The sequence below is a fragment of the Typopeltis vanoorti genome, chromosome 8, assembly GCF_054136105.1.
Source record: "Typopeltis vanoorti isolate ZY-2024b chromosome 8, IOZ_Tvanoo_1.0, whole genome shotgun sequence".
In the NCBI taxonomy this organism is placed as follows: domain Eukaryota; kingdom Metazoa; phylum Arthropoda; class Arachnida; order Uropygi; family Thelyphonidae; genus Typopeltis; species Typopeltis vanoorti.
This window is the reverse complement of record NC_143556.1, coordinates 28,079,632-28,094,528: the sequence shown is the minus strand read 5'-3', so window position 1 is coordinate 28,094,528 and position 14,897 is coordinate 28,079,632. Positions and strand designations below refer to the sequence as shown.

The window sequence follows — 14,897 nt, the reverse complement described above, 5'->3', positions numbered from 1 at the left end:
ACCACCATTAATGTTAAGATTAGGGTGGTTGATAAGAATTTCACATGCCTCCTTAAATTTATGCTCATACATCAGACCAAAACGTGGTATGAGCATACATTTAAAGAGGCCTGAGAAATTCTTATCAACCACCCTAATCTTAACAATAATGGTGGTCTAAAAATCAAGAATATGGATGGCACCCACTTAACCTTTTAGTCTGAAAGTTAATTATAATTAGGAAGCAATCCAGGATCATAACTCTAATATAGCACTCTTGTTAAATTATGGATTAGGCCACCCACTTTGCTATATTAAAACTATCTATATGAATTTGTTCTCTGATGATGTTATAAACAGAATATAGCTTTGATATAGTTTTTTTTTTTTTTTTTTGCTAGAAGTCAGGCCAGTAGAATAATGGTTGATCAAATCATTGTCACTTTGGCTTACTATTAGAAATGTAATGTAGCTTGTCTTTATGTATACTTCAGATGATGACCTTCATATTAAGGTCGAAATGCTGGGAAATTAAAGTAATTATTCCTAACATGGTCGTAGTCTCCATAATTTACTAAAATCAATACTGATCACCATGTAACACTAAAAGAAAGGATTCACAATATCACTGTTACCCAACATTTGTATATGGAAATATCAATATGACAATGCTCCTACACATTCAATCAAACTTGGTATGCCATTTTTGGTCAAATGCTGCATCCTACTATTAAACAAAATGTGATAAATATGAAAAATAGAAAAATTAAAGAGGGCTTTCAATGATACCAAACAATTGCATTTGAAAATTGTTTTCAGTGATGGCAGAAATAATGGAACACAGAGAAACATATACACAAAAACTTAGTTCAAAGGGAAAGGAGAGGGGGGTTGAGGAAATTAACCTTTACACTGTAAAGTACAACAGTGTGATATTTTATAACTTCAGTTTTAATCCTTTTTCATCAGACCTCATATACCATTTAAGTGCTAGCCTAAAAGATTCTTTGAACGATGAGCTTCTGATATATCTATACATTGTGCAATTTTCACTTATGATAACAAGTAAGTTACACTGTTATAAAATGATGTACAGAAAGATTTCCCAAAATTTTAACATTTGGCAACTATGAAAAACTGGACCTTTTTTGAAAGTACACAATCTCTCTTGCACATTATATTATATCATGAGTATAATTCTCCTTTCTTCAATGCATATAAAATATACATATTCTCTATTTCACATTTCTCATTTTACGTTATTTGTTTCATAATGTTACTTATGTACAATATATAAGTCATATAAATGCAATACATAAAAATAATTTTTGCTTATTCAATAAGCAGCAATGTAGATTGCTAATTACTGATATGAGGTTTGGCTAAGTAATGGGCTGGTGTTTCTTAAAACCAGAATTTTCGGCACACTGCAATTGGGGATAGATATTTCAAGATGAACTGTCAACACAAATAATAATTTTGATTTCTAAATAATTTTTAAAACATTTATGCATATAAATATGCTGAAAATTTTTCTAGTGTTGGAATAACTAACACCAAAGCTGAAATAATTAAATTGAGTAAATAATTAATTAAATGTTGTACTTCAGTCTCTTCAAAAGATTCTGTAAATATAAAAATGATTGGCTGATATTACCAAATGAAGCAATACTATCCAGAAAGCTATTTCATGAATACTGATAAGAATTTCAGTAACTCCTTACTGTTTGAATCTCGCTCAGAAAAGCAGAAACCTATAGTATGTTAAACTTACTATAGGACAGTGCATGAGTTAAGGTCAGAAAATCAGAGAATTCTGGCTCCAGAAAGACTAAACCACTTTTTTTTTTTAAGTAATGACATCATGATTCATGCTAGCATATTTTAACCATAAAATATGTGAATATGTGAAAGGCACTTTAAAACATTTTTATCTGTTTCTATTACTATGATTAAATTTTTTTTTTTTTAAACAAAATCTTAAATACAGACATATCTGTATGCAAAATTCTGAAAATATAGCCAACTAAGCATAAAATAAGATTAATAAGCAGATGCGACTTGTCACAACATTACTGTATATTTATTTGGGCAGTGAGGAATTATCACCTGATGGAAAACTGGCCTGTACAAACACATCACTGCAAACTGAATGTTTTCTGTACATTGCTGATGCTATACTATGAACACTAGTGATATCAGGTCTCCTCTCAGGATCAGGATTTATACAAGCTGCTACTAAATCTCTCAACTGCAAATAATATTTAAATATAAAAATCAATTTTAGATTATAAATGATTCTTTCAATCATTCATCATTCCATATTATATTTTTTATTCCATATTCTATATTCTATGATAGAAAAATTAAGGGTATGATAGTGAGTGTAAACAAAATGAAAGAGCGTATGTTGTATGGAGATTCAAGAGGCATGTTAGTTGAGAGTTTAACAAAATCATACCAACCCAGTGCGACCGTAAAGAATGTAAGCGAGTCAATTAGAATGCAAAAACAGTGGGTGAAGGAACTGATAGTGGTAGCGGGCAAATGATTTGAAAGGAAACAAAAAGGCTATGGTGAAGAAATTGCTTAAGGTAGCAAAAGAAAAGAGTGAGAGAGTTAGGATGGTGAGTCTGTTGCCACGGCATGACAGTGAAAGAGTAGAGAAGGAGGGCCAAAATTCTAATGACTTTATGCGTGAATTATGTTTGATGAGTGGTGTGGAATTTGTGGATGCGTGGAATGAGTTCGATGGGCGAAAGGATTTATATAAAATGAATGGATTACATTTGAATGGATTTGGTGTGCAGAGACTTGAAAAGGTGTTGTCGAATGTGGTGGAAGTGAATGTACAGAACCAGGGAAACTAGAGTTATTAAGGGGGGGGGAGTAGATATGCAGATTTTAGGGAGACAGTTGAGTGTGTGAATGTGTGTAATATGCCCAAGTGAGTAGGAAAGACCACAAATCAGAATGGGATAGTTAGTATAAGGCATCAAAATAGGGATGGGACAAATCGGCTTCTTCAGTTCATGTATACAAATGCCAGAAGTATTAGGAACAAGAAAGAAGAATTTTTGGCCTTGGTTGGCACTTCCAGACCACAGGTTATTGGCATTAGTGAAACATGGCTGACAGAAGATGACACAGCTAGTGGGATTGAATGTGAGGGGTATGGTGTGTTCAAGAGAGACAGGGGGAATAAAATGGGGGAGGTGTGTTATGGATGATAGCGAATGAGCTACAGCCAAGGAGAATAGAAGTGGAACCGCAGGATAGAAATAAGAGCACATTTGAGGCTATTTGGTGTGAGATTGAAACTAGCAGAACAAAATATACAGTTGGGTGCTGCTATAGAACCAGGTGATGGAATAGATGGTGGAGATAGTATGCATAAGCAAATAGAAGAAATGAGTGGAAGGAGGGTAATTATTATGGGAGATTTCAATTATGGTAACACTGATTGGAAGGAGGAGAGGACACATGGGAGGAAGGAATTGGATTTTCTGCAGTCATCAAGGGATAACTATCTGCGACAGCATGTAATGGAAAATACTAGCGGTCAGAGAGTGCTTGACCTAGTAATTGCATCTGAGAATTTGGCTGTAACGAATATGACCACGTTGCCACCAATTGGTAAGAGCGATCATAGGGTTTTGACTTGGGAGGTGGCTAAAGGTGTGGAATTTACAATTAAGACTTAGGAGATTGATTGGTACAGTGCCATGGCATGTAAAACTGCAAGGGCTAGAAGTTGAGAGTCCATGGGAGGCAGTTAAGAAGTGTTTGCATGAAGCAATGGCTGATTGTATACCTAGAGTCTGAATTATAAATCAAGTAAGAGTTAAATGGATGAATTAAGCTTGAGCTGCAAAAAAAGAAACAACTATGGAGGGAATTTAAGGAGAAAGGTGACCGGCAGACACATGAACTGTATAAAGCCCAGGCCAGAAGGGTAACGAGTGTGGTAAGAAAAGCAAAAAAAGGATTATGAAAGAACATTGACAATGCAGGCTAAAGACAATCCTAAACAGTTTTTTCGATATGTTGCAAGTAGAAGAAAAAATGTATATGGCAGAATGATTTTAAAGAATGCTGATGGTAAGGAGGTAACTGAATCAGTTGATATAGTTGAATTACTGAGTGAGCACTTTGCAAGAGCATATCATCCAGGTGGTGACATTGCAGAAATGAATGAACCAAAAGTTTATACGGGTATTGTGGTGAATGAGGTGGAGGTGAGTAGTCTATTAGAAACCTCAATGTCAATACATCTGTGGGATTGGATGGTATACCAGCTCGTGTCGTACGTGAAGCAGCTAAAGAATTGTCAGTACCCTTGACCATTCTGTTTAATCTGAGTCCGGGTCTGGGTTAGTCCCAAGGGGGTGGAAAGAGGGGAAAATAGTTCCACTGCATAAAGGAGGTTCCAAGACTGCTGTTGTAAATTACCGACCGATTAGCACATCAGGAATTGTCTTGGAGAAACTAGTCAAGAGAAGAATACAGGATTGGATAGATGAAAATGGGATACTGTATGGAGGACAACATGGTTTTGTGAAGGGTAGATCATGCCTCAGTAATTTGCTCACGTTTTATAACACAATAATGACTGAACTGGATAAGGGTAATGGGTTTTCAGTGATTCTACTGGACCTTGCCAAGGCCTTTGATAGGATACCACATGGAACTCTAATCAGTAAACTGGAGCAGATGGGGATGGACATAGGGTTGGTGAGATGGATAGGAAGGTGGTTGATGGAGAGATACCAGAGAGTGGTTTATTCAGGAGTGGAGTCCAAAAGACGGCTTGTGAGTAGTGGTGTACTGCAGGGTTCCGTTCTTGGACCACTACTTTTCAATTTGTTCATCAATGATATAGGAAAGGATCTGAGAGGAAGTGTTCACTTGTTTGCTGATGATGCAAAGTTGGGTAGAGCAATTGTGAGTGCACAGGATGTCAAAATTTTGCAGGATGATTTGGATAGTTTGGAGGACTGGGCTAAGGAAAATGGATGTCAATATAATGTGGCAAAGTGTAAGGTTATGCATTTTGGAGTGAAAAGATTAGCAGCAGTATATCACAATGGTGAAACCGTACTCCAGGAGATTGATGAGGCCAGGGATTTGGAAGTGTTGGTGGATAGGGAGTTGAAGTTTAGGGGGGCACATTGCAAAAGTGGCTTAAACAGCTCATCAAATCACTTGGTTACTGAAAAATACTTTAACGAGGAGAGACAAACAAGTTATTGTTCCTCTATATCGAGCCCTGATAAGACCCCATCTGGACTACTGTGCCCAGATATGGGTGCCAGGGTTTCTTCTTGGTGGGGAGGAGGTGGAGAGGATCCAGAGACGAGTGACCAAGATGGTGGCAAGTCTGTGGAATGAACCTTATGAGAACAGATTGACGATTTGTGGGTTGCAAAAATTGGTTGATAGGCAGAAAAGGGATGATATGATTGAGACATTCAATTTACTGAAGGGTTTCTATAAGATTAATCCAGAAGATATTTTTGAGAATAGGGCTGGTGGTGGGAGGACTAGGGGCCATACATGAAAGCTGGCCAAAAATGTGGTTAAAAGGGGTGTTAGAGCTAGGTTCTTTACTTGGAGAGTGGTAAATGAGTGGAATAAGCTGCCAGTTGAGCTGCCAATGAGTCTGTTGTGGGTGCTGTGACTGTGAATGAGTTTAAGGTGAGGTATGATAGATACTGTGTGAAAGACGAATAGTTGTTCTTAACATGATGTTAGGGCCTCCCTCGATGAGTCTGTCGACCCCTTGGAGTTGCCCATAATAATAATAATAATAATAATAATAATATTATTATTATTATTATTCCACACTCATAATTAAAACAGAATACAAAATACATAACTGAGTATCTATAGGTGAAAACAGGTAGGGACACAGAAAAACACCATTAGCTGTGTTCTTAGTAATGAAAATACAGAACAACTTATATATTTTAGCTATTTAGACATATTTAGTAAATCTGAAAAATTAAACATCATTATCAAATAATCCTGACACTATATTCTAAAGCAGGAGTGGGGAACTTTTTTTCTGCCAAGGGCCATTTGGATATTTATAACATCATTCACGGGCCATATAAAATTATCAATTTAAAAATTTGCCTGCTATATTTGGTCAAACATTTAATTAACTCATCTCTAATGTGATGGCTGGAACTGCTTCTCTTTGGTGAGGCATGTGATGTTAACTGGTATTGATGATGTTGCTACTCACAACTGCTTTAACAGGTTTGCGTCGGTCCGTCTGTAGTGCAGTCGACTCTTTGCGATGGTAAGTTTTGAAAAGAAATGTTTGCAGCAGTAAGTTGTTCCAAACGCAGATGCATATTTCAATGCATGTCTCCTCAAAGTGCGAAATTCATCATTGCTTATGTAACGTTTATAGAACTCAAGCAGTGGGAGGTTGTCATACCTAGCTTTCAGCTCATCGTCACTTTGCAGCTGAATGATTTTGTGTTGTAGGTTATCACGCACATCAGTTGGTTCCACATTGAACGGTGTAGCAAAGATGTTCAATTCCATTTGTTTACTTTTCACATCCTTGAATCTTTCATTAAATGCCTCGATTAGTTTCACACATTCACCAGCATATTCAAGTGTCGTAGAAGGCTTTTGTCTTTCCAGAGTGGTGAAATGCACTGTGTTATTCCCTCCAAGTTGCACCTTCCACAGCCTTAATTTAGCTTCAAATGATTTCATGTTTGAAAGCAGGGAGCTGAGAAGCTGGTTGGGGCCCTGCAGCTTGACGTTCAGCTCTGAGAGGTACTTGGTAATGTCCACCATGAATGCTAGATCACAGCCACTTGCTATCATTGAGTTCCCTGACAGGTTTTCCCTTCATCTTCATGAACTGCTTGACTTCATCCTGCAGTTCGTAAAACCTCATGAGCATGTTCCTGCAACTCAGCCACTGCACTTCACAGTGATAAACAAGATCACCATACTCAGACTAAAGATCATTCAGTAACTCCTTAAACTGGCGGCTGTTAAACCCTCTGCTATTGGCAAAATTTATGCATGACACTACTGTTGACATCACACTGTCGAGCCGCAATGACTGTGCACAGAGACTTTCTTGGTGTATAATGCAGTGGAATATAATTAAATCACTTGGATCAAGACTGAGATGATTCGGTTCTTTCTTGACAAATGCAATTAACCCTTTTTGCGAGCCAACCATGGCTGGAGCTCCATCTGTAGTAAGGCCACTTAACTTTTTAAATGTCAGCTCAAGTTTTTTCATTGATAAAACAAGTCACTTGGATCAAGTGACTTGGATGCTGGCCTGGTTGGCCAAGTGGATAGTGTGTCCGCACTCCAGCCCAAAGGCTGTGGGTTCGAATCCCGCCATAGGCATGGATGTTTGTGATTGTCTGTGGAAATACCAGTGGTGGTCGGCAGTAGATAACATTGGTGTAGTTACAGTCAGTTGGTGATTGAATGGTGGAGATGAAGTTTTAGAGGAGGTGCCCTCCCTCGATGAGTCCTTAGACTCCATGGAGGTGTCAAATAATAATAATAATAATAAAACAAGTCTCTCAAGCAAGTCCTCATCTCTTGTAGTGCCATGCATAGCTTCCAGTGACAGCAGTTCCTCTTGTGTGTCAAACTCTGCAGTTATCCCACGAACAAAAATGAACAGTTGAGCAGTATTTGTTATGTCCGCTGTATCGTCAGAAGCCAGAGAAAAACTGGAAATCTCCTGCAGAATCTTCCAATGTTTTTTCAATATCTTGTGCTAAGTCAGTAATCCAATCTGAGATGGTTCTCTGAGACAAACTAACACTCTGAAACAATTTTACTTTGTCTTTTGCTAACAACTCCACAGCAGCCACCATGCACTCTTTCATAAACTCTTCTTCTACATGAGGCTTCAGCTTCTTTGCAATTAACTCGCTCACTACATAACTTGTCTGAATAATGTTGTCTCTGTCACAACGAGGCCTAGTGAAAGCAGCTTGTTGTGATTCCAAACTCCATTGAAGAGCATTCATTTTATCAGACGCATTTGGCCTCCCAATTCATTGAGTTTAGCATGTTTTGAGCTCTAATGATGCTCCAGATTGGCTTTTTTCATTATTGCTAATGCATCATCACAAACTAGGCACACAGGTTTGCCTTTGACTTCAACAAAAAAAAAATAATCATTTGTCCATTTCTCTTGGAAAGATCGACACTGCATCAACTTTTCTTTGTAAGTCGCCATTTGTAGGATGTCACACCACTTAAGTTTTAATAATATCTAGTATTGGATATTAAAAGTTAATAATATCCAGTACTGGATATTATTATTTTGCTTTGATCGCTGTTCTAATCCTGCATCTTGGATTTGGAACATATCCAATGTTCGTAACATCGACTCTCAAGGTCTTCTCGTCATGCACTTGTATGTGTCCTGTCTATCCCATAATGGATGTTCCTTGCTTGTCCCTCAAAATTTAAGTCATTATTATGATTCATTTAATATAAATTTATGTTGCTATGAAAAAAGCTCTTAGATTTATTGAATTTCGAGTCCCACCTGTGGTTGCCTTGGCAGGGCCAGACCAAATGATTTCATGAGCCTTATACGGCCCGTGGGCCGGACGTTCCCCGCCCCTGTTCTAAAGGGTTTACAGAATAGTATGCTAGTGTTACATAATTTATTTCATGTAGCATTATCATGGACTAGCTTCCTATCAACAGTTTTCTTACAAATTAATTCATTATTTTTCAGGTCTTCAATAAATAAATGTTATTTATCTGGTAAGATGCAAGATGACCAAATCTTACATTTTTGGTCTTCTGTGGCACTACAATATTGGGGAAATGCACCGTGTTATTCCCTTCGAGTTATTCCCTTAGCCTTCTTCTAGACCATTTTCTACTACCTTCATATTCTTGTTTTGCTAACGTTTGCTCTCGCATTAAGTTTAATTGACCTTATCATCTCAGATTACTCTTCACACATTACTAAATACTAATGATCATCATTATTATTATTTATTATTTTTCCTCTTGAAAAATAATAGACAACTGGAATTTTAGAACTGTAGAGGAGGTGCCCTCCCAACAAGGGAGGGCACCTGCACTACAACTCCGTCTCCACTATTCAATCACCAACTGACCGCAACTACACCAATGCCATCTACCACCGACCACCACTGGTATTTATACAGACAATCACAAACATCTATGCCTATGGCGGGATTCAAACCCGCAACCTTTTGGTTAGAGAGTGGATGGGCTATTCACTCAGCCAACCATGCTGGTAAATGATGTTAAGCTTCTTAATAATACCTTAATTTCTTCATTTTAAATATGACTCTGCAAAATTTAATTTTGTTAATACCATCTGGAGCCTCCGTAGCTCGGTCAGTATAGACGAAGCCCTTTGCTCAGAAACACCTGTGTTCGATTCCTGTCGGTGACGTGGGGAACCTTTATGTGATCGCTTTCGACTAAAGGTGAGTTAGCCAGTCTCATACGGAAGTAAGGGGTTTTTTCACCCAGACACTCGGGTTTTTCATCCTCCCAGAACAAGCAAACCGGCCCAGTGAACACACATGGATTACAGTCATGAATACTTCCCAGCCATATGTCGGTCCTGAGCCCGGAAAAAACTGGGGAGTTGGGGAAAGCAATGGTGAACTACCCTGTAAAAATCTATTCTGGTGAGATTTTTGGTGACTCTGTGGGCAATGCCTACAGAGTCACCTATGGTCAGAAATGACTGAAAGGGAAAATCAGATCAGAATACCATCTGTTCATCCCACTAATTTTACTAAGAACTCTCAAATTTGTCTCTACTCTTCCATTAAGAGTTTTATTTACAATCCAACTTCAGTTCAATATATAAAACTGCTGTCTAGTAATGCAATCAATTTTCACTAGCATGCCTGTAAGAAATATAGGCATGGATGGTTATATGGACAGTTTGTACAGTTGGTTTTTACTATAGCAATACCACTAACAAATTCACTCATTATAGTAATCTGGTGTCCAAACCATCATCCCATATGCACAATGCAAAGCTAAAGAAATTTCACTATAATAAAAAACTATTCCTACGGTTCGCACGAGTCTGCTATAATGAGATTCAACTGTCTAATGAATTTCTTTTAGTATGGCATTTTACCTGGCGGCATTTGTTAAAATGGTTATTGATAATTAATTTAACATGTTAATTTTCTTGAGGATCTTCTATAAATTCTCTCTAAAACAAGTATAAATTTATAGTGTTTTCCAGATTCTTCAATGATTCCCTTTTATTCTCCTCCTCCCCCTGACTTTGACATAATATCATAATTGAAAACAATCCAGAAATTGCTGAGTGACTGAATGAAATAATTTATTAAATTTAATGAAATTACTCATTCGGTGAACTAGCTCAACTGAACAACATATATCATAACATGTTTTAAGGTGCTAAACAATAACACTGTACACATTGCAAGTTAGAGCATGTAGTGCAAATTAATCCACTTGCCAAAACTTGTTACAAACTTTACAAACTTGGAAGAGAGAGAGAGAGAGAGAGAGAGAGAGAGAGAGATCAATTTCATCTGGAATATTCCATTAGTTATTTAATAAAAAGTCTGTAAACACAGCACATATCCTGTGCTAAAATAATTACGTCATGCAGCTGCATAAACACCTAGTTTATGGTATAGATTCAAGAACCATTTTGGACTCAAAGTATAAGAAAGCTACATAAAATACGGTAATAAATAAGAAATGTATCCGCAGTAAAGAAGTTTAATTAATATGTTCACCAGACATTTTACATGATTTCCATTGAAACTTGCTTTACCACATGTATGTATAATAAATTTAGTTTAATCCTTTATCCAAGTGTGAGCAAACAAAGTTTGCGCCTGAAAGTATCTTCAGGACTGGGTTAAGGTGGTACACACCAGGGCAACTCAATCCAGAGTAATTTATTAAAAAAGGGTGGCACACCAATTGGCAATTCCTATAGGTGGAGATGACCTGCAAATGCTTCTGCCTGATATCTCGACTTGGGCCTGGCTCCCACTGAAGAGACCTCAATAAAGGTCGAAACCGGTCTGGGTAGTGGCCCTTCCCTTAATGCATAACAATAGACATATCCGCAAGGAGATGTGTTTTGCATTATAGGAGATACTAGGATAGGAGTGTTGGTAGCTTGCTCCACCTTTGCAACGAGTTGCCCTGGTGTGTACCACCTTAACCCAGTCCTGAAGATACTTTCAGGCGCAAACTTTGTTTGCTCACACTTGGATAAAGGATTAAACTAAATTTATTATACTCTAACCAAGTGGAAAATAAACTTTCAACACATGTATGTATGTCTCTTCTGTGGGTTAAGCATATGAATTTTCACAGTTTACACAGCATATATATATACAGGCACTGTCGGTGACAGGTTATTTTGTGCCCTAGGCAAAGTTTACAAGTGCGCCCCTTATTTCATAAACTAAAGTTTCTAATTGACATTAAACAAAATAAAATTGCCTTTCAGGTTAAATTAATAGGGCTTCATTTATTTTCTTTTTTAATTAATTTAAAAATTCTCTGTTATAATTCATTTATAAAAAAAATTATAAAATACCGAAATTTAATATTTTAAAATGTTAACGTTTTAAAATATTTATCTTAACTGAATTTTAAATAGCGGTAAGTTCAAATCATTTAGGTAAGGAATAAAAAAGAACCAAGAGTTAAATAGTAAAATAGTGTGATGTGTGAGGGATAAGGAAAAAAGAATCGATACTTAAATCATATATCACTATTTAATTTTTATATTTTAGTAAAGTATGAATAAAGCATAGCTTGAAGTTTTGTGCCCCTTCGTGGCTTGCGCCCTAGGTGGTTGCCTAGTTTGCCAAAATGGTAGCACCGGCCCTGTATACAGGTATCCCATGATCAACGCGGTTAATTAATCCCTCGATGTTACCACATATATCAAAATCACATTAATCAAATCTAATAATCAATGATTCTTTCTTTTAAGGTTACACGGTGATCAGCATTCATATTTATAAATTTAGGGACACAAAAACACACATGTTGAAAAGATTATTTTATTAATTATTAATAAAACACTACTTGATGTTTCGACCCCTGTATCGAGGTCATCATCAGAAGGATACATGTATATAAAGAACAAGCTACATGCTATATGCCTTGTATACCGGTGAACTAAATCTATGTAGTTAATTAATCTTTTTTCCTAGCCGGACCTCTAGCAATTAAAAAAAATATATATATATATATATATATATATATATAAAATAAAATAAAATAAAAAAAAAATACAACTACAATAAACTGCTAAAGTCCTCATGTATTAATATTCTTCTGGATTTGTACAGTTCTGATTGTTATAATATGATTTCCTTCAGTTGCTGTTGAATGTTACAAACACTACACCAGGTTGTCTTCTTGTAGTGGAATTTTTCTTTTTCTTCAGCTTGTTTAGGTTGTTAAACAGGTTGTAGATGGGTCCTCCACATTCTAGGAATGGTTAGGCCATCATTTTTGTTGAGATTGGGGTTATGTTAGAGCATTTCACATGACTCTTTAAATTTCCTCTCAAACCAGGTTTTGGTGCAGTGTAGGGACTTGGTATTTTTTCAATCAATTCTGTGGTATGTTTGGAGTGCGTGGTCAGAAAGCTCGGTTTTTCCAAAATGGAGGTATTTAATGTGTCGTTTGTGTTCGTCTTGTCTAATTGGGATAGTTCGCCCTGTTTCCCCTATGTATGGTATGTTACATGTACATTGTATTTTGTATACCCCTGGGTGGGCGCCAGGTGTGGAAGAGGATCTTTAGAAGAACTGAGTAGGTGTCTTAATTTATTCGAGAATTTAAAAGTGGTTTTAATGTTGTATTTGCGTAGTGTTCTGTCTATTTTTTCAGAAATGCCTCTAACATAAGGAATGGCAATAGCATTCCTGAAATCTTTTTTGTTCTTACTGGTATCTTTGTGGAGGATCTTATGAATAGTTTTTTTTACTGTATCCATTTTTTATAAATGTTTGGTTGATGATCTTGTATTCCTGGTTTAGAGCTTGTTCGTTAGAACAAATATTTTGAGCTCTGTGTTTAAGGGTGCTTATGACACCTAGTTTTTGTGTTGGGTGGTGGTAAGAATTTTTGTGTATGTATTGGCCTGTGTGTGTGTGTAGGTTTGTGGTAGACTGAGAAGGAGAGACAGCCAGAGGGAAGACGTGATAAGTGTGTCTAGGAATGGAAGAGAGTTTTTTTTCCATTTCAATGGTGAATTGGATATGTTTGTGTTGTTTGTTTAGGTGGCTAAGGAATGTATTTAGTGCTTCGCAGCTGTGGGGCCAAATTGCGAAAATATCGTTGACGTATCTGAGCCAAATTTTGGGCTTTAGGCATGCTGTCTCTAAAGCACGTTGCACAAAGTCTTCCATATAAAAGTTAGCTATTGGGGGGGAAAGCGGTGAGCCCGTGAAAACAATTTTTACCTTCTTTTTGAAGGTAAAAATTGTTTTGCCACACAAAATATCCAGAGCGGAGTACGTGGGCAAAGAGGGGCCGTGATGCCTTATGGAAATATGTTCCATAAGAGCAAGATAGTGTCATTGATTGAGACATTGGTGAAAAGGGAAGTTATGTCAACGATGACTAATAAATCTTGGTCGTTGAGTGTAATGTTTTTAATTTTATTTATGAAATGTTGTGTATTTTTTATGTAGGAAGAGGACTGACCTACCAATTCCTTGAGTATGGTTGCTAATTTTTTGGCTAAGAGATAATTTGGGCTGTCAATTCCTTCAGCAATCAGATGTAATGGTGTGTCTGCTTTGTATATTTTTGGCAGGCCATAAATTCTGGGTGCGCAGGCATAATGAGGTATTAATTTTTTTGCTGTTTCTTCTGGCCATGTGTGGATGGATTTGATTAATTCAGTTGTTTTCTTTTTGTTACGTTTTGTGGGGTTGTAGTTTACCATTTGGTAGGTGTTGTGGTCCGATATCAAATAGCTCATTTTTTCAATGTATGTTGTACGGTCTAAAAGGACAATGGCGTTACCTTTATCTGCTTTCGTGATTATAACGGCTTGGTTATTTTTTAAGGATTTAATGGCTAAATTTTCAGTTTTGTTTAAATTACTGCTTAGTTTTTTGTTTGAATTCACGATGTTTCCATGCATATTTTATCAGCTAGATTGGTGGGGAGGGATCTTAAACCTCTAATAATCAATGGTAACAATTACAGTTCATCCATGATCGATTACTGTATTAATAATTCGTTTTATATGGTACTCTTTTAGGAAAGAGTACCATAAAAATGTTCCATTTTTAGTTTTTTCTTAGCAGCATAAATTCTACGTTAACAAGCAAAATGACTCTCTAGACCTTGGCAAGCATTCTTCGATTAACATCTGGATCCATATCCATTACTTGGTGCCTAAGCGATTCTAAACTGCGAAATATTCCATCCAGTTCTTTAACTGTTATCTTCTTTGGAACCTCATCTTCACATTCCATTTGTTCGTTGTCTTCATATGTGTGTTGTTGTTCAATTTTAAGAAGATCGTTGTCACTAAAATCTTTTGAATTTGAATCCAATAATTATTTAACATCTTCTGCATCAACACCATCTAAACCAATTGCAACGATTTCTTCAACCACATTGTTCACAGGATTTTGAAAACAACCTAAGTTATTAGTGCATTCTGGCAAAAGGTTTTTCCAAACAGCTCTCATGCAGCTAGAAGACACTTGCTACGAGTCATGAATGTTTTCAATTGCGTGTTTAACATTAAAATTTTTCCAAAATTCTTGGAGAGTAATCGCATTTTCTCCAGTTGTTGTTTTTACTGCCTTTGAGAATGTCTTTTTAAGAAAATAAGCTTTGAAAGTTGTAATGAAGCCCATGTCCATGGG

General features: G+C 36.7%; 1 protein-coding gene across 5 annotated transcripts in view; it reads right to left on the bottom strand.

Moving 5' to 3' along the window:
- Nucleotides 1-245: 245 nt before the first annotated feature.
- The window catches only part of LOC150103872 (serine/threonine-protein kinase Nek7-like), a 199,502-nt gene continuing 184,850 nt past the window's right edge, over nt 246-14,897 (bottom strand). For all 5 annotated transcript variants that reach the window (XM_090396582.1, XM_090396579.1, XM_090396577.1 and 2 more), the window contains exon 9: nt 246-2,230. In XM_090396582.1, the coding sequence (XP_090252708.1) occupies nt 2,063-2,230 (168 nt within the window). In that variant the 3' untranslated portion in view covers nt 246-2,062. The remainder of the gene's footprint in view (nt 2,231-14,897) is intronic.